Consider the following 20811-nt stretch of genomic DNA (forward strand, 5'->3'; position numbering starts at 1 on the left):
CGCTAGCTCCTGGGCTTTCGCGGGGGCTGCTGGGGCGTGGAAATCGGGGACGCGCTGGGGTGTGCGCAGCCGTGAGGACGCGCCTGTCTGCTTGCGCGCGCTGGAACCCGGACTCTTGAGTGGAAACCGAAGACGCACGTGGGAGGAACGCGTGGAGCATGAAGAGGCAGGGAGCCTCGTCCGGGCGGAAGCGAGCGCGGATACCGTCCGGGAAGGCGGGTGCGGAAGGGGGCGGGGAGGGGGCGGTCGGCCGACTTCGCTCCCGGGTGAGGGCTGGGCCCGGCGGTGGTTCTGGCCAGTGGATTAATCGCGATTTCCCTGGAAGTACTTTCCCCTCTCCTCTCAGCACCCCCCCCCTTCGCCCCCGTTTGGTATATTCTGTCATTCCGGCTTTAAACGTGTGGAAACCCGGGGGCTGGTGGCGATAGTGGCCCGGCTCTGGAGCCAGATACATAGGTTCGAATCCCGGCGCCACCACATCTCGTCGTGCGACCGTATTCAAGTTGGTTAACTTCTCTCCGCCTCGCTTTTCCCTTCTCCACTGAGGATACCAGTACGCCCTCACGGCACCGCTGTGATGGGTTCAGTGTCGAGCGCTGAGCTCAGTGCCAAACCTGTGGGGACCGCTTAATAGCCTGTAGCTTCTACGGCGGGGTCGAGGATTGTCCCTAAAGCCACACCCCTCCCAAGTGGCAGAGCTTAGCTGCCCCAAGCCCGGAGTTCTTCCTAACGGGCCAGGGTGCGCTGGCATGGCAGGTGTTAGGGAATTTGGCAGGTCCGTCCTCCGTAAACTCTTGGTTCCTCCAAACTAGCAGTTCTCAAACTTTTAAATCTCAAGACCCCTTGGCCCTCTTAAAATTATTCGGACCCTCAAAGACCTTTTATTTGTATAGGTTAAATCTATCGATATTGTCCACGTTAGAAATTAAAACAGGAAATTTTTAAAATTTATTTTATCAAACAGGAATTTAAAAAATATTTATTAACTAGAAAAAAACATAATAAACCCATTACATGTTAACATTTTTTATGAAAAAATATCACCATTTTACTGAGCAAACAAAAAATAGTGAGAATAGTGCCAATGTTTTTGTATTTTTGCAGATCTCTTTAACATCTGGCTAAGTGGAATTCTCATACCTGCTTCTGCATTCAATCTGACAGGTCAAGTAGCCTCCCCAAAATTCCACTCCACTTGTGAGAGAATGAGAGTGAAAAAGGCAAAGTCTCAGTATTACTATGAAAATAATTTTCACTGTACGGACTCTGAAAGTGTGTTAGAGTGCCCTAGTTCAGAGTTAACTGGACTACCCCACTTTGAGAACTGCTGCTCCAAACAAATGTTCTCTTCTTTGATCCCTACAAATAACTTCCTTTTTTAGGACAATTGCCTTACTCTTTTTTTTTTAATTTTTATTTTATATTGGAGTAGAGTAGATTAACAATGTTGTGTTAGTTTCAGGTGTACAGCAGAGTGATTCAGCTATACATTTTCATGTATCTATTCTTTTCAAATTCTTTTCCAATTTATGTTATTACAGAGTATTGAGCAGAGTTCCCTGTGCGATACAGTAGGTCCTGTTGGTTATCTATTTTAAATATAACAGTGTGTACATGTCAATCCCAAACTTCCAGTCTGTCCCTCCCCCCCATCCTTCTCCCCTCATAACTGTAAGTTTGTTCTGTAAGTGTGCATCCCCACCCTCTCCTGGCCAAGGTTGAGCCACGAGATTTCGGGATCTTAGTTCCCCTACCAGGTATTGAACCCGGGCCCTGGCAGTGAAAAGGTTGAGTCCTAACCACTGGACTGCCAGGGAATTCCCACCAAGGTGTTTTCTTGTGTGAGGCAAATGGTACCCCTGCAGCACTGTTCAGTTAGATTGATCTGACAGCTGGTGTGGGTGGCTATCAGGAAAACCATGGAATTAATGCAGTGCTGTTGGTTAAGAGCACAGAGTGTCACTTAGCTCTTTCTGATAGTCTTCTCCTAAATAAATGAGGCAGTTACAGTTTGATGTTAGTGGATGATAGACTTTTGTTTTTCAAGTTGAAAATTGATTTTAAAAAAAACTATAAAAGCAACATCGGGTAGAAAAATCAAGCAATATAGAAAAGTAAAAAGAAGAAAGTAAAAGTAACTTTAAATCTCACCACCTAGTAGTAACAGTTATCAGTATGTGGTGAACATTCTTTTAGGCATTATTAAGTATGCATTCAGTAGTTTTAATTTTTTTAAAAACAGTATGTGCTTAACTTACAGAAAAAATTCAAAACTCTGTTTTCATCACACTCTTTAGTGTAAATACATGAATTTTTATGAATTTATAAATATTCAGCCTTTAGTAAATCTTTGTGTGTCTATTGTGTACTGTGGTAGACAATGTACTTACTGTGGGTAATAATAAAGATTTCTCACATAAAGACTTTACTTAGGAAGTTTCGGTCAAGTAAGAGTGATCAGACACCTATCTACATAAATAATAATATGAGAAAATAATGTTTTAAAGAGATGAGTTAGTGCTTTAAAGAGGAACATATAGTTTATGAAGAGTTATATGAGTTCAGAAAAGGGAGATACAATTTCCTACTTTGGGAGAGAGAAAATATCATGGAAATGTGATTTGACATGAACCTTGGAAGATTTTAGCATTCAAAGATAGAGCTGGAAGCACTGTGGATTGAGGAGATGGCATAACCAAGAGCAGGGATGGGGATCAGGGGGAATTTGAGGCATATAGAGGAAATAATGTATAGTTAATTAATGACAACTAGTACTTTTTGTATACTTAGTGGGTACTATACACTTGAAATGAATTATCTCATTTTATCCTCACTACTCTGAGGTAGGTACTAAAACCTACTCTGTTTTATAGAAAACTTAGGCCAAGTAATTTGTCTAGAATCACACAAATCAGTTGTCTGGTCAGGATTTGAGATCCATCCCTGCTCTTAAATATACATACCTTATGAAGAAGTTTAAACATATTCTGCAGGTGTTGAGAAGCCATCGAAAGAATCTTGACCTGGAATGTGATGATGAGGTCTGTGTTTTAGGAAGATTAACTTGGCATTCAGTGTATATTTTTCTCAGTATAATTTCTTTTTTTTTAATTTAATTTATTTTTTTATACAGCAGGTTTTTATTAGTTATGTTTTATACATATTAGTGTATACGTGTCAACCCCAATCTCCCAATTCATCGCACCACCACCCCAACCCCCGCCGCTTCCCCCCTTGGTGTCCATGCGTTTGTTCTCTACATCTGTGTCTCTATTTCTGCCTTGCAAACCAGTTCATGTGTACCATTTTTCTAGGTTCCACATATATGCATTAATATATGATATTTGTTTTTCTCTTTCTGACTTACTTCACTCTGTTTGACAGTCTCTAGGTCCATTAGACATTTGGATTTTGGCAGCAAAATGTAAAATATCTGTGGTCGCGTGGTCTGGATGGATAGTATCATCATGAAATTTCATTGTTCTCTGTATATTTTAGGAGCAGCAAATGGGTTTCTTATGGAAGTGTGTGTTGATTCAGTGGAGTCAGCTGTAAATGCAGAAAGAGGAGGTAAGAGAAATTAGAAAATCATGGCAATTGGCAGTCCTTTTAAAAGTCTGAAAATGAATCCTGTGAACTGACCTTAGGAACCTTTGTGATCTCTAAGGATCCCAGTAATCCTTTTGGAAACAACCAACCAACTAGAAAACCTACTGATCGTCTAGTCCTACTTCCCCAGTAGGTTACATTTTGAGTCAGGTGTCCATAATAGTGCTTACTAACCAACTTTTTTTTTTTTTTTAATTTTTATTTTTGGCTGCGTTGGGTCTTTGTTGCTGCATGCGGGCTTTCTCTAGTTGCGGCGAGCAGGGGCTACTCTTCGTTGTGGTCCACGGGCTTCTCATTGCGGTGGCTTCTCTTGTTGTGGAGCACGGGCTCTAGGTGTGCGGGCTTCAGTAGTTGTGGCGCATAGACTTAGTTGCTCCACAGCATGTGGGATCTTCCCAGACCAGGGATCTAACCTGTGTCCCCTGCATTTGCAGGCAGATCTTTAACCACTGCACCACCAGGGAAGCCCTAACCAACTTTTTTAAAATTGAACTTAGCAAAGATTTAATTTTTTTCAGGCCACTGATTTTAGAGATTTGATGCTTTTTTCATTGTGAGGACTTTTATCATAATCTTTTTTTTTTTTGAACATCATATATTTTACCTCATGGTTTCTTTTGCACCCTGGACTTGCTTTAACAGGAAGCACAGGAATTCCCATCATCTCAGGATCAGAAAATTTTTTAAACTTTATTATAGAAAATTTCAAACATATACAGAAGTAGAGAGAATAGTATAATGAATCACCATGTACCCATCAGCTTTAATCATTTTCAGTACATGGCCAATCTTTCATTTATATTGGGGGTGAGCAAACGTTTTTGTCAAGAGCAAGACAGAATATATTTCTGACTTTGCTGGCCACATTTGGTCTCCGTCATATATTCTTTGTTTTTTTAAAAAATCCTTTGAAAATGTAAAAACCATTCTCAATTTGGCAATAAAAAAAGGGTGAAGTACTGATGTAGCTACAACATAGATGAATCTTGAAATATTATTCTAAGTGGAAGAAAGCAGTCAAAAAATACCACATATTGTATGATTCGACTGTATGAAATATCCAGAATAGGCAATTTTCTTATAGACAAAGTAGATTGGTGGTTGCCAAGGACTGCGGAGCATGGGGAGAAGGGAAAGTGACTGCTGAAGGGTGTGAGGTTTCTTTTTGGGGTTATGAAAACGTTCTAAAATTGGTGACAATGGTTGCAAAATTCTGTGAGCATACTAAAAACTATTGAATTATACACTGTAAAAGGGTGAATTGTATGATATGCGTCAGTTGTATGAAATGTAAGTTTTTTAAAAATACACGAAAACAGGACTTCCCTGGTGGCACAGTGGTTAAGACTCCACCTGTCAGTGCAGGGGACATGGGTTCGAGCCCTGGTCCGGGAAGATGCCAGGTGCCGCGGAGCAACTGAGCCCATGCGCCACAACTTCTGAGCCTGCACTCTAGAGCCCACAAGCCATTACTACTGAGCCCACATGCCACAACTACTGAAGCCCGCGCGCCTAGAGCCCATGCTGCACAAAAAGAAAAGCCACCACAATGAGAAGCCCATGCACTGCAATAAAGTGTAGCCCCCGCTCGACACAACTAGAGAAAACCCGTGTGCAGCAACGAAGACCCAACATGACCATAAATAAATTAATTAATTACTTAATTATTTTTTAAAAATACACGAAAACATGTTAAACTTGAATGCCATAACAAAAAGAAGCTTGTGAGCCTTTGGCCTGCAGACCATCATTTACTGACCTCTGATCTATATTCCTACCTTCCCTCTCCCATCCCCAAATTATTTTGAAGCAAATCCCAGACATTATGTCATTTCATCCACAAATATTTCAGCATCTCTAAAAGGCTTTAAAAATAATAATAACCTTTAAAAATAATAATAATAGGGCTTCCCTGGTGGCGCAGTGGTTGAGAGTCCGCCTGCCGATGCAGGGGACATGGGTTCGTGCCCCGGTCCGGGAAGATCCCACATGCCGCGGAGCGGCTGGGCCCGTGAGCCATGACCGCTGAGCCTGCGCGTCCAGAGCCTGTGCTCTGCAACGGGAGAGGCCACAACAGTAAGAGGCCCGCGTACCACAAAAAAAAAAAATAATAATAATAACCAAAATATCATTAACATCTTTTAAAAATAATATTTATTAATATCATCAAAAATACCCAGTTAGTTTTCAGCTTTCCCCAATTGGCTCACACAGTTTTGTTTTGTTTTACAGTTCTTTGAATCAAGATATAAACATATTTTTTTGATATGTCTGTTTCAGTCTATGTTTCCCTTTTTTCTTTCTTTAATTCTTTCTTTTCTTTCCTTATAGTTTGTTAAAGAAACTGTGATTTTCATCTTTTATTTTAATTTAATTTAATTTTTTTAATTAATTTATTTATTTTTGGCTGCATTGGGACTTCATGACTGCACACGGGCTTTTCCCTAGTTGCAGTGAGCAGGGGCTACTCTTCGTTGCGGTGTGCAGGCTTCTCATTGCGGTGGCTTCTCTTGTTGCAGAGCACGGGCTCTAGGCATGCGGGCTTCAGTATTGTGGCACGTGGGCTCGGTAGTTGTGGCTCGTGGGCTCTAGAGCGCAGGCTCAGTAGTTGTGGTGCACAGGCTTAGTTGCTCTGTGGCATGTGGGATCTTCCCGGACCAGGGCTCAAACCCGTCTCCCCTGCACTGGCAGGAGGATTCCCAACCACTGCGCCACAAGGGAAGTCCCGAGATGGCTTTTTTTTTTTTTTTTTTTTTTTTTTTGCGGTACGCGGGCTTCTCACTGTTGTGACCTCTCCCGTTGTGGAGCACAGGCTCTGGACGCGCAGGCTCAGCGGCCATGGCTCACGGGCCCAGCCGCTCCGCGGCATGTGGGATCTTCCCGGACCGGGGCACGAACCCGTGTCCCCTGCATCGGCAGGCGGACTCTCAACCACTGCACCACCAGGGAAGCCCCCGAAATTGCTATTTTTTTAATCAATGAAGAGTCTGTTCCACTGTGCTCAATCCAGAAACTTCTTTATTCTAAATCACTTCCTTGTACGTGGAGAAGCAACCCTATAATACAAAATTTTAAGAGACCTAGCTTAACTTGAATTAACTCTTAAATTTGACTATCAGTAACAATGTGGGTTGCAGAATATAGTTGGGTTTAAAAATAGAGTTTTACTCTAGTTTTATAATTTGATTTCTCTCAGTTTCTAAGACTCTGTTCTATATTTAGAAAAAAAATGTTAAGTTTGCTGTTTAATAAGAGTTTATTTTGGACAATAACTTTTGAACAATGCTTTTGAAAATTTTTCTTAATTTTTTTAATTAAAAAAATTATTATGGGCTTCCCTGGTGGTGCAGTGGTTGAGAGTCCGCCTGCCGATGCAGGGGACACGGGTTCGTGCCCCAGTCCGGGAAGATCCCACATGACGCGGAGCAGCTGGGCCCGTGAGCCATGGCCGCTGAGCCTGCGCGTCCGGAGCCTGTGCTCCGCAATGGGAGAGGCCACAACAGTGAGAGGCCCGCGTAACACAAAACAACAACAACAACAACAAAATTATTATGCTTAGCAATGCTTTTCTTATTACAGGTGCTGATCGCATTGAATTATGTTCTGGCTTAGTGGAAGGAGGAACCACACCCAGCATGGGTAACTGTCCATTTTTCAGATTTTCTCATAGAGCCTGGAGACAATTGATAATCTGTTTCATTGGGATATTTTACTGAAGTTCCTAACATGTTAACTATGCCATGGATATTGTATCAGTTAGAAACGTTTATGGTTGCAAATAAACTTGTCTATCACAGATGTGATCAAATAGATATTTTTTTTCCCTTATATATCATAAAGTTGAGATTAAGTTACTGTTAATATTGGTTCATATGCTCTACAGTAATGTCAAGGACTGTGTTTTTTTTAATCTTTCCATTCTGGCATCCTTGGTATACTGACTTTTGTCTTCATTTCACCCCTCTTAGTCTTTGTGCTGTTGTCATACATTTTTCTTTTACATATGTTAAAAACCCCACACTGCATTGTTATTATTTTTGTTTAAAGAGCCAGTTATCTTTTAAAGAGGTTGAAATAATAAGAAGACATCATATTTACCCATGTGTAATTAACCATTTCTGATGCTCTTCCTTTGTATAGATCTATATTTCATCTGGTTTCATTTTCCTTCTGCCTGAAGTAATTCTTCTAACATTTTTTGTAGTACAATGTGCTGGTGATGAATTCTTTCAGCTTTTGTGTATCTGAAAACACCTTTCCCCATTTTTGAAAGATATTTTTGCTGGGTGTAGAATTCTAGGTTGACAGTTTTATTCTGCCAGGACTTTAAAGATGCTTCTCCACTGTCTTCTTGCTTGTATTGTTTCTGACAGGAAATCTGTCATCCAAACCTTTGTTCTTTTCTGTGTAATTTGTCTTTCTCTTGGTTATTTTTAAGATTTTGGTCTTTATTCTTGGTTTTGAACAATTTGAGTATGATGTACCTGAGTGTAGTTTTTTTCATGTTTCTTGGACATGTACATTTATACTTTTCATCACATTTGCAAATTTTTCAGCATTTAATGTCCTCCACTCCCTCCTTCAAAGACTTCAACTAACTTACTTAAGGCTGCTTAAAGTTGTTCCACAGCTCACTGATGAACTACTCTTAAAAAAAACTTTTTCTCTGTTTCATTTTCTATAGATCCTATTCCTTTGTTTTCAAGTTTACTGATCTTTTCTCTGCAATGTCTAATTGCTGTTAATCCCACCTAGTGTATTTTTCATCTCACACACTGTAGTTTTCATCCCTAGATATTTGAGATTGTTGTTATATCTCTCATGTCACTTTTTAGCTTTTTTGAACACGTAGAATAAAGTTACAATAGCTATTTTAATGACTTGGCTGCTAATTCTAACATCTGTATCAGTTCTAGGTTGGTTTTGTTTGATTGATTTTCGCCTAATGATGCATCTTGTTTTCCTGCCTGATAATTTTTCATTGTATGTAAGACATTATGAATTTTGCTTTGCTGGGTACTGGATATTTTTATATTCCTATAAATATTCTTGAGCAGTTAGGTATTGGAAACAGTTTGTTCATTTTGGATTGGGTTTTTAAAATTTGTTAAGTGGGTCTGGAATAGTGTTATTCCCCACTACTGAGGCAAGACCTTCTGTGTACTCTACCCAGTGCCCCATGAATCTTGAAATTTTCCTGTGTGTGGCTGGTGGGAACAGGCATTATTCCTGTCCTGGTGTGAATGACAGGCACTATTTCTTCTAATTCTTTTCAGTGGGTCTTTCTCTGGCTTTGTGTAGTTTCCTTGCGTGCATACGCCGATCGGTACTCAGCTGAATATTAGCGGGAAGGGGGTGTGTGGTTCTGTGCAGATCTCCAGGATTCTTTTTCTCTCCTCCCTGCTATTCTCTGCTGTGGTCTTCCTGGACTCTCAGCTTTGTCTCCTCAACTCAGAGAATTCTCTGGCCTCTGCCTGGGTTCCGTCTCCCTATTCTGTGGCCTGGAAAACTCTCAAGGTAGTAATCTGGGTCATTCAGAGAGCTCACCTCATTTGTTTCCCATCTCTCAGGCAACATTATCCTTTGTTGCAAACCATTGTTTCATATGTTTTGTCTGTTTTTTGGTTTTATGGGTGGAAGGGTAAATCCAGTTCCTGTTACTCTGTCTTGGTCAAAAGCCCAAGTCCCTATATGAAACTTTGACTCCTATATTTTACTCTGAGATGGATGATAGCGTTATTTAGTATAAAAGGCTTATATATGCAATGGCCTTTTGGACTCCTCTCTCTAAAATAAAGGAGGGCATTCCCTGGCCACTTTGTGAAATACCTAGAACATACCTGTTATTTGAGTGCAGTCTGTTTTTTGCAACAGCAGTCATGTATGATTCATTACTTGGTGATGGGCACATTGCTATCCCATGCAGAATTGGGGTTCTTGTAGCAAGGAAAAAGACGTAAATTCACATTGGGTAAACACTAATGGTGCTTGCCACAGATCTTATACCACTGAGTGTTTCTGAACTAGCCACGAATTGTGTCAAATTTGGGTACTTTTATTCATAGATCTCCTCATAAAATCACAAATAAGTTCAACTTTGCTCCCTTTTGCATATCTCTTATTAAAAAAAAAGGCTTTGCTAAATATCTTTTTCCATTAAGGAATCATAAACTTTAGAACTATGTAACCATCTCTATAGTAGGTTTTAAATAGAGCTGTAATCATTATGAAGGAGAAACCGGATCTTAGGGAATACACTGGCAGAACATAGAGCCTGGTAGTTATTACACTTTCAAATGTCACATTCCAGTAAAAGAATTTAGTTGAGTCAACTGACAAGTGCTTTTAAAATGTGGTAACTTCCTTCTATTTTCTAAATTGCTTTTTTATTTACCCTTAATTTTCTTATTACGTAACTTCTACTATATGTACGTTTTTCTTCTCAGTGTCTCCTTTTTCCTTTAGATCCATCTTTCTTTGGTTTATTCCATCAACTCTTCCATTTCTTGTAGAAGTGATACACTAGAGCAAATGTAAAAGACCAGTACAGTAATATTTTATTGACTTCCTTGAGCTTTTAGCTCACATTTGAATTTTAATTAGTCTGCTCTATTCTTATAGGTGTCCTTCAAGTAGTGAAGCAGTATGTCCAGATACCAGTTTTTGTGATGATTCGGCCGCGTGGAGGTGATTTTTTATATTCAGACCGTGAAGTTGAGGTGATGAAGGCTGACATTCGTCTTGCCAAACTTTATGGTGCTGATGGTTTGGTATTTGGGGCACTGACTGAAGATGGACACATTGACAAAGAACTGTGCATGTCCCTTATCGGTAAGAATTTGTACTGAGACCAAAAAGCCTCTAATGATGATTGCATTGAATACTCCCAATATAGAAAAACGCAATCACAAAACTGGCTTTTCATTCACACCTGCAGGCACTTATACTAACCTATTTTAAACACTAGCTATTTAGGTGTTTTGGGTAGAGACTATGTGTGACATAGCCCTCCTGACTCTCTCAGTTACTATAGATTGGGTTCTGCTACTGTTCCTATAGGGTTTAAGGGAAATTTACCTTGATTCCTTTAATCACAGCACTGAAAAGTTGAAAAGCTATTACAGTTGGTGAGGATGGGGAGATGTAGAGAGGACAGAAGCAAACTACTTATATTACTAGACCGGAGTATTTCTTGAAGATTTTCAGAAGGGTCGTAATAGATGTAATGCTACCCTTATAGTTGCCAAATCATATGGTTTTTATTTGGTGCCTCTAAGGAGTGGATGACTTTTTTTTTTTTTTAACTGAAAATCAGAGATTAATGGAAACATAGGACTTTTGGATTTGGAAGGTTGCCCTTTTTTTATTATTTTAGTTCAGTGTCTTCACTTAAGAGAAGAAAGTATTAAAAAGTTCATTCTAACATGGAGAATTCTGTAAACAGTAATCAGTGATGATCTCTTCATTCATGTTGTCATGTGATTTTCTTTATATAGCTATTTGCCGTCCTCTGCCAGTCACTTTCCACCGAGGTGAGTCATTTCCATTTTAGAAGTTCTGTTGAACGGTGTCAGTTTTCTCAGTTCACCAAATGCCACAACCTTCTTTCTGGAACACAATTGTATAGTGTCATTACAGTGTTACCAATTGGTTTTTTTATACTGGTCATGGGACTAACAGTTGTAAATTTAGAGATGCACAATTTCTAGAAAATATGAAGCCTTAGTTATGAAAAGTTGTTAAAAGCAGAAGGTGGTGGTGGTGGCATATAATAGAGGCTCGAGAGAGTAAGCATTGCCTACAAGTGCATGTGCTTGTCACAGCTTTCCAAGCAAGAATCCTGAGATTCATTTTTATTAGTTTGCCTCAGGTCATGTGCAGTCTCAAAAAGGATAAATCACTATGGCCAATGAAAGGAAATGTGCTGCTTGGCTTAAGCCAGATAAGATCATTCTGGAGCTAGGAGTGAGGTCAGCTTTCACAGACGAATATAAGATTCGTGGGCAGAGAGGGGGAGGGTATCTGATGAAGAATTGGGTACTATTAGGAAGAGGAGAGAAGAAATAGGTGCTGGATAATCAATGAACAGATGTTCACTATAGTGCACAAAATTATTGTACATTATTGATAGCTTGTCTGCATCAGAATGATTTCTAAAAAGTATCTGATAATTTTATATGAAAATACTTCTTATCTCTAAATCAGGCAGTTACAATTTCATACATTTTTGCCTGGCATTGGTAAAATGGAGGAACAAGTGTGAATTTTGCCTTCAGAGGCACTGCCATTGCACATGAAAAGAAAGAAGTCTTCAATTTTTTTTATTTGATGATATGCATGAGAAATTATTGAATATTTTTTGTCCTTTTGAGTAAGCATCCAAAGATTAGGATGAGAGTGGACACTAGGATTTGCATCCATTTGTAGAAATTAGGTATATAGCATTTGTAATCCTTGTTTCTTTATGAAATGAGTAACACCAGAAAACTTTCTTGACTTGCTGTTTAGCAATGCTTCTCATAAACTAGCAATAACTAAAAGATGTTAGATCGCTTAAAAGTCAGAACTTTGAAGCTAGCCAACAGAAAAAAGAAAAGTTTTAAAATATGAGGTAATTTAAATTAGTAAACATTTATCTGAAAAATATATAGTTTAAAATTTGATATGGTAAATAATTCAAAATAAACCCACCATATAGAATATATTTTTCTGTTCTTAAACTAAGAAAATCATTTCAAAGTTTTTGTCTTTTCCTTCAATAAATTTAGCAAAAATATTTCCATGTTTTTATATTGTTATATTGTCCTGTGCTCCACATTTTTTTCACTCATGTATTTAATATTATGACAGTATAATCACTGAGAAGGTACTGCCACCAAAAAAGGAAAATCCTCTGTGTTACATTTAGCTGCCTACATACACTAAAGGGTGAAAGGAAGGGGTCTACCGCCTAATCCACCATAGATTAGCACTTACGTATCATGTAGCAGTGCTGAGAACCAAAGCAGAAGTAGTTTTCTTTGGGGTTCCTATTGCCAGTTTCCTCAGTGAGGAGGAGAGAAGTCTCTTAGAAAGTAGGATGGAACTGAAACCTCATATAGTCTGTTGTAAACAACTTTCCTTATACTATGAGTCTTGAGTACATGGGATAAATGGATTAGAATAAAATATTAGTCAATAATGAGAATGTGAACCAAGGCTTTTTCTAGAACTGGTGAGTGTAATGTTTTCATTCTGTTTGTCCAGTTTGTTTGAACCCTTAGAGCAGACTCCCAAATTTGAGTCACTTGCCTGTTACGTTTACAATTTTACCATATCCAAGGGCTACTTGTGCAAATGTATTTAATAATTTTCTTAAAATCTTAAGTAAATTTATTTTAAAGAGAAACTTTATAACTAATGAAAAATGGAAACTTTTCACTTCTAATCTGCATTTAAGTAAATGCATCTGTTCAAATGCATACCATCTAAAATGATCCTGCATACCATTGGTGGCCTGCTGACTGTGGTATGCTGGTAAACTGGTTCTCAGGAAAAAAGAGTCCTGATTTGTAGCATTTGTTGATTTCTGTGGTTTTGTACTTTCACCTTGACTAATTTCAGCTGCCAATGGATTGACAATCATGCTTGCAAAATTCCTGAATATTTAACAACTGACTCTTGCAAGCCAGGACAAGCTAGGTCCAGCATACCACTGTGTGTATACTACATTTTGGAAAGCACTGTATTAGAGATATCTGTTCAAAATTCAAGTCAGTTTTATTTATTTCAGCCTTTGACATGGTTCATGATCCAATGGCAGCTCTAGAGACCCTCTTAACTTTGGGATTTGAAAGAGTATTAACCAGTGGATGCGACATTTCAGCACTAGAAGGACTACCCCTAATAAAGCGACTCATAGATCAGGTACACACAATTTCCTTCCTTTCTTCCTAAGACGCTGTTGTGGTTACTTCTGATATTCTGCTGTTCAACGAGGTTGTGAAACTACATATTACTGACTTTGTGGTTACTCCATAGCAAGCAGGAAATAACATATTTTATAATTTTTATTTCTTTCACATGAGCATTTTTAGTAGCCAAGGCTCTTAAGATCAAATTATAGACAATGCCTAAATAACTGATCTAATTTGGATAACCACAGCAAATTTTACCTTTCTTCTGCCATCAGCGTTGCATAGTTTAAGCCATATCTTCTTACTGGCAACCTATGTATACTCAGGGGTTCCCACATAAAATTTGAGAAAATTATCATTTCGAGGTGAATTCTAAAACTAAAACTGGGACTTCCCTTGTGGTCCAGTGATTAAGACTCCACGCTTCCACTGCAGGGGGCACGGGTTCGATCCCTGGTGGGGGAACTAAGATCCTGCATGCCAGATGGCACAGCCAAAAAAAACCTAAAACTGTATCCTTCTCATTTCTCCCAAACTACCAAGATAGGAGGAAATACATTTTTCTCTTATATGATGTCCTCTTGTGAGTTCACATCATTTGTAGAACAGCCAGAAGATGGCTTTGTAATTGTAGTATGTCTGTGTTTTTCTGACACCCGTCCAGAGGCATTCTAAGTGAGTGAGTATGGACTTTGAGATGAGAATGTTCTGGATTTGAGACAGTTTTGACACTTGCTGTATAATGTTGAGTAGATTACTAGCGTTTAAGCCTCTGTTTCCTCATGTGAAATTGAGATAAGTTTAATATCTCCTATATGGGGTTGCTCTGAGGATTGGTAGAGATCAGGTAGGATTGGTAGAGATAAGAGATAATATAAGAGATAAGAAAGGCTCTTGGTAAGAGCCTTAGCAGAGTGCTTGATATATATTAGATTTTAATACATGTTAGTGTCTATAATTATTATTACTGCTATTATTAATAATATTATTTAGTGTTTTTGTGTAGACATCTGCTTATGTTTACTTTTCTATAACCATGAAAATAATTTTCAGAAATTTCACCTGAGTATCAGATAAATTTTTCTAGACTGGAACTTACTGGTTTTATAAATATTTATTAAGTATATATTAAGGTGCAGGACATTTGCCCTATGTTGGTGACCAAGGGGTGCCTGCGCACGCACGCGTGTGTGTGTCTGTAGTCATTGCCCTTACAAACTAGTGCACAACAGGCACTTTTAATAGAGTACTATATAAAAAAAAAAAGTGCTGTGGGAGCACATTGGAGAGGAATTAACCCCAGATTTGAGGGACTGGGATTCACAGTAGTTAGCTTCCCAGAAGAAAAGAAATCCACACTGCAATGTCTTACTCATTTGAAGGATGATTAGGAGCCATCAATGTAAAAGGGAATAGGGAGAGGGAGAGTCGGGGGGATGCTCCATGTGGACAAAATAGTATATGCAAAGGCCTAGAAACAAAAGTGAGCATCATTTATTAAGATATTGAAGAATGACTATAATGTTGAATGTGAAGAGAAGAATACTGTCCAGAGCCTTGAAAACTATTTAAGAGTTTGTATTTTATCCTTGGTGCACTGGGGAAGCCTGAAGGGTTTTAAAATAGAAGAATTGATGAGTCAGCTTTCCATTTTAAAATGGTTACTCAGTATGGAGTAGAGAATAATTGTTGTAGTCATATATTGCATTTCATAATATTTGTGTGTGTGTGTGTGTGTGAGAGAGAGAGAGAGAGAGAGAGAGATTTGTAATTTAATCACTGGTTGGCAGGAAGAGCTGGGTTAAATATGCTTATACACTAACTTTACTTTTTTTAAGTAAAAGTTATATGTATATATAACAGGTGTACAACATTGATGTTTTGATATACATATACAGAATGAAATGGTTACAGTCAAGATCATGTTCATCTGTTCATATAGTTAACTTGTGTGGCGTGTGTGTGTGGTGAAAGTACCTGAAATCTACTCTCTTAGCAAAATTTTAGTATTCAGTACAGTTTTATTGACTGTAGTCATCATGCTATACATTTGATCTATAGACGTACTCATCCTACATAGCAACTTTGTATCCTTTTACCAACATCTCCCCATTTCCTTCACCTCCTTACCCCTGGTAACCACCATTCTATTCTCTGCTTCTCTGTGTTTTTCTTTTTTAGATCCCACATAGAAGTGAGATCATGCTAACTTTACTTTTTGAAGCAGTTACTTAGTAGTATAATATACTGGTTAAAGCATAGGATTTGGGATTAGAAAGGTCTATGTTTAAATCCTGGTTTTGCCACTTATTAACAGTGACCTTGGGCAGTTTATCTAACCATCCTAAACTTCAGTTTCCTTACCTACAAAGTTAGCATAATAATAGTGCCTACCTCTTAGAATAGTTGTGGATTACTTCAGCACAAGGTCTGACACTTAGTAACTGCTCTTTATTGGTAAATCACTTTGATAGCCTCAGGTAAGCATATACTTCTAAATAATCTTTTATGGAAGCCCAAAAAAAAAGTGATAGAATTCATCTCTTTAAACATTTGTCCATGTTTTAGAAAGCTTTCAGTTGGAAGAAACAGTTACAGTAAGTATGACTTTTTTGCTCCTAAACTCATTTCAGCGTTCTAGATAGTAAATATTTAGTTTTGTGGGTATTTTGCTGTAGTCTGTTTGAGGATACTAAACAGCCTTGTTTCACTTATTTCTCTAACAATTATTAAATTTTGTGAAATAGCCCCCTCTCCCTTTTACTCTCTATTTCATTTCCTTGCTTTTTTATTCATTGTATGTTTAAATATTTATATTTTATAAATATACCTATCTGTTGTCTGTTTTCGTTGAACGTGAAAGCCCCATGAGAATAGGAACTTTCTCTTGCTCATGATGTCAGAGAGGAAGAACTTTTTCTTTACCCTCTTTTTAAAAAGAAAAGTGAACCCTCCTAGGTTCAGTATTAGAGATCCTGCAAATTAAACTGACAAAAGATAGATTTGCAAGAAAACAAGATTGTAATCACGTGTGTATGTATGTATGGGAGTTCACAAAGAAATGTGACTCAAAGAGGTGCTTAGAATTGGGGGCTTATATACCATCTTCTAATAGGTAAAGGAGGGGGAAGAGAGCACTTAGGGACTTAGAAGTGGAAGGAGAAAGGGCCCTTATGGGAAAACAAATGACTTTTTGGAAAGATTATTGTATCCTTAGAAGAATAGATGGGAGATAGGATAGTTTTATGATATTGTCTGCCTGGGTGTGGTGCTGATGAGCTGCTTCCAGAGAGGGGATTTATGACGGTTGAGTTCTTTTTCAGTTCTTTTGGGAGGCTCTGCTTTTAGGCAGATAAGGAATTTCAGCCTTTAGCTCAAAATAATTTTTATGCCACAGTGACATATTTTGGACCCCTTCAGTCACAGTGTTCTTCATACCTACAACAGAGTCTGGTACACGGTAGGCACTTAATAAATATTTGTTGGATGGATGGAGGAGTGAGTAAAGTGACATTTGATAAACACTTTCATGATAGAGCAATTTGATCAGGGTATTATTCTGCAAGTTAGTGAGCTTGTTATAACATTATATGTTATTTTTATTCTGTCATTATTACCTACTGCCACTAGAGTTTCTACTGAGTATGCATTTGTAAAAAGGTGATTTCCTTTTGACTTTCAGTGATACTGGGTATATCACCAAAATTTATTTAGGAAATGGGATGAAAATTAGAATAAAAGTAAGGAAATTTCAATACCTATTATCAGAAATTAAATCAATTCATGTAGTTCAGTTTTATTACTTAATATCCAATAAAATGGACCTATGGTTTTATTTAATTAGTATAATAAGCTAGGGAATTTAGTTGAGGACACATGATTTGAACAGATTTTTTTTCTAGTAATTTACGATTATGCTATTCTCTTTCTTTTCTGCTGAAATCTTACTTAAATTCAACTACTTCCATTCCATCGCATGCCAAGAACTCAGAATTAGTGTTATTTTTCAGTAGTGGCTTTTTTTTTTTTTTTTTTTTTGGGGGGGTACATAGACCTCTCACTGTTGTGGCCTTTCCCGTTGCGGAGCACAGGCTCCAGACGCACAGGCTCAACGGCCATGGCTCATGGGCATAGCTGCTCATGGCATGTGGGATCTTCCCGGACCAGGGCACGAACCCGTGTCCCCTGCATTGGCAGGCGGACTCTCAACCACTGCACCACCAGGGAAGCCCTCTTTTTTTCTTTTTTAAAAATTTTATTTTATTTATTATTTTTGGCTGTGTTGGGTCTTCGTTGCTGCGTGCACACTTTCTCTAGCTGCGTTCGTTGCGGTGCAGGGGCTTCTCTTGTTGCGGAGCACAGGCTCTAGGCATGCAGGCTTCAGTAGTTGTGGCACATGGGCTCGGTACTTGTGGCTTGTGGGCTCTAGAGCACAGGCTCAGTAGTTGTGGTGCATGGCCTTATTTGCTCCGCGGCATGTGGGATCCTCCCAGACCAGGACTTAAACCCGTGTCCCCTGCATTGGCTGGTGGATTCTTAACCACTGCGCCACCAGGGAAGCCCCCAGTAATGGGTTTTCTTAAGATGGTGTGATTATTTAGTATTTATATTTTATTCTCCTATTCTTTGTGTTTATAACAGTACAAGTCTTTAAAGCAATAAAATAAAATAACCTTTCTGGGTAGAAAGAGTTACTACTCTGAACATTTTACTTACCCAAGATCCCAAAGAAATAGAAAGATCTATTGAAAATTAGATACTAGTAGTAACTTAATAAATTTAATATAATTATGTTTCTGTTTTGCTGCCTTATTATCCCATGTAAGAGAAGGATATTAAAATTGTTTATTTTTTTCTTTTTTCAGGCAAAAGGCAGGATTGTGGTAATGCCAGGTATTTATTTATCTATCCGTTTACTAGTGTAACACTATAGTGAGGAAGAGCAAAAGAGGCAGGACAGTATGGGGGGTAGTATTAGTACATGGTGTTCAGAAAGAATATATAATTTGATTAAAATGTTTAAGATTGGGGGATCTGTGCTGCAATTTAAAACTACATGAGGAACACTCTAGTAGGGTTTCGCTCAGAGAAGAGCAAATAAGGATTGGGGTTTCTCCATGTTTGCTTTCCCATAGTATACAATTTTGTGAATGTAGATGTTCATTTCTGGTGAGGCACACCAAGTTTGATGCTGCTACACTGCATTAGGGCCAAATGTCCTAGTTGTTGATAAGGTATAAGCAAACATAGGTAACGCCCCTGGATAATGTAATACTCAGTTTCTGAAAATCTTTGATCACAAAATTCTTCCTTGTAGTCAGAACAGTTGGATCACATACTTCTAATGATAACTCTAAGATCAATGAAGTACATAATGGCTCATTAGAAGTCAACAGTTTTTTAAGAATTAGATAAGATGACCTAGATCCAGAATGAGATTAATATAAAGACAATCTTAATTTTTTCTTATTAAATTTCTCAAACGTATAAAAAAGAAAACAGCATTATGAATACTCATGTACTCAATTTCTATATTTAACATTTTATCACATTTGTTTCATCTTTTTTTTATCCTGAGGTATTTTAAAATTAAATTAAAGGCATTATAACATTTTCTCTTTATACGTCTCTAAAAAAATAAGGGCATTTTACTCTAACCGCAATATCATTATCACATCTATCAAAATAAACACTAAATCCCTAATACCATTTAATACTCAGCCAATACTCTCCTTTCTCTAATTGTACCCAGAATGTTTTTTATAGCTGATATGTTCAAACCAGGATCCAATCAAGGAACAAGTATTGCACTTGGTTTTTATCTTTCTTAATATCTTTTAATATAGAAGTTTTCCTTTTCTTCTTCTGCTTTAAAAAAAATGACATTTAAAAAGTTTGAACTACTTACCCAGTAAAATGTCCTAGTTTCTGGATTTATCAGATTGTTTCCTTTTGATATTGTTTAGCATGTATTTCCTAGACTAGCCTCTGTATTTTCCTATAAACTGCTTGTTTAGATTCTGGTTAAATATTTTTGGTAGGAATACTTCATGGATAATTCTGAATACTTCATATTTCATCACATCAGAAGGCATACAATGTCTGGTTGTCTTAATACCAGTGATGCCAAGACTGACCAGAGGTCAAAATGGTGATAGTGAGATATAGGCCAACTTTTAAAAAGAGGCCAAACAGACAGATAGTGTCAGAAATTTAGGAAAGCTTTGACTTGTAGCAAGTTCCTGAAACATGAGCAAAAAGAAAGCATATATTATTTGTTAAGTTGAGACCCTTAGTAGATTAATCAGGGAATGTTAAAGAAACTTAATTGAGTCTGATGCATTTCCATTTAAGACTAAATATATTTATACTTGACAACTAATACCCAGACTTAAAGACAGTTGTTAACGTAAGATTGCCTTTGCTTTATATGTAATTATTAAGTTATGTGCTATGTGCAAGGCACTACTTGGGATACAGATTTACACAAGAAACTACTTCCTCAAGAGGCTTACAGTCTTAGGTGAAAAGATGTTATATCCAAAAATATTTGTGATTATTTAACAAACCTCACCAAGAAAATGCTAATTATATGACAGGTTCTGTGGTAGGTGTAAAAACACAGAAATGTATATGAAGTAATCCTTCTACTTGAGGAGCTCACCAAATAGATCTATAAACAAATTATAACGATTTCATGTAAGTAATTACCAGCAAGTAAAAATTCCTGGGTAAGTCAACCTGAATGCCTAATGAGTGTCCATCATTGGGAAATATAAAGATAACTAGAACATAGTAGCTCCCCTCTAGGGACTTTCATAATGAAGCTTACAATATAATTTAGGCTCCAGTTTCCTTATCTTTATAAAGAGAGGATATTGAACTAGCTGTTCTTTCAAGTCCCACCTGTTAGTCTATGTTTGGAAAATGTATTACTTATGTTCTGATAACTGAGCAACGTGTGTTTCAGTGGCCAGATATTTTGTTATTTATTAGAAGGAAATAATGTATTTGTCTTTTAATCCTTACAAGTTTGTGAAGTAGGCAATACTATCCCTCTTTGGTGAAAAAATTGAGGCTCAGTGGATTTAAGTAATTTATCTAAGATCACATAGCTGTGAAGGGCCACAGTGGTAAAGCGAGGATTCCAATCTAAATCTGACTTCTCAGTCTGTTCTTTCTGCTTCTTAGGGCTCAGTGATATTACTGTACCACCAAGAAAAAGAGTTAATGAGTCTGAAAGAGTGTGTAAGTCAAGTTATTTTAGTAGCTTGAATAGCTTGAGATAAACAGTACATATTTTAAC

General features: G+C 37.8%; 1 protein-coding gene across 13 annotated transcripts in view; it reads left to right on the forward strand.

Annotated features, from left to right (window-relative positions):
- The first annotated feature begins 28 nt into the window (after nucleotides 1-28).
- CUTC (cutC copper transporter) overlaps nucleotides 29-20811 on the forward strand; it is a 42063-nt gene continuing 21280 nt past the window's right edge. Inside the window, exons 1-8 of one of the 13 annotated variants that reach the window (XM_049697116.1) lie at nucleotides 50-219; nucleotides 3499-3570; nucleotides 7189-7248; nucleotides 10231-10440; nucleotides 11106-11141; nucleotides 13382-13515; nucleotides 18371-18398; nucleotides 20697-20753. In XM_049697116.1, the coding sequence (XP_049553073.1) occupies nucleotides 159-219; nucleotides 3499-3570; nucleotides 7189-7248; nucleotides 10231-10440; nucleotides 11106-11141; nucleotides 13382-13515; nucleotides 18371-18398; nucleotides 20697-20753 (658 nt within the window). In that variant the 5' untranslated portion in view covers nucleotides 50-158. Of the gene's footprint in view, nucleotides 220-3498; nucleotides 3571-7188; nucleotides 7249-10230; nucleotides 10441-11105; nucleotides 11142-13381; nucleotides 13516-18370; nucleotides 18399-20696; nucleotides 20754-20811 lie in introns of all 13 variants that reach the window. The other 12 variants (XM_033425760.2, XM_033425762.2, XM_049697119.1 and 9 more) reach the window with 12 other exon arrangements.

This window comes from Orcinus orca, chromosome 14, assembly GCF_937001465.1.
Source record: "Orcinus orca chromosome 14, mOrcOrc1.1, whole genome shotgun sequence".
In the NCBI taxonomy this organism is placed as follows: domain Eukaryota; kingdom Metazoa; phylum Chordata; class Mammalia; order Artiodactyla; family Delphinidae; genus Orcinus; species Orcinus orca.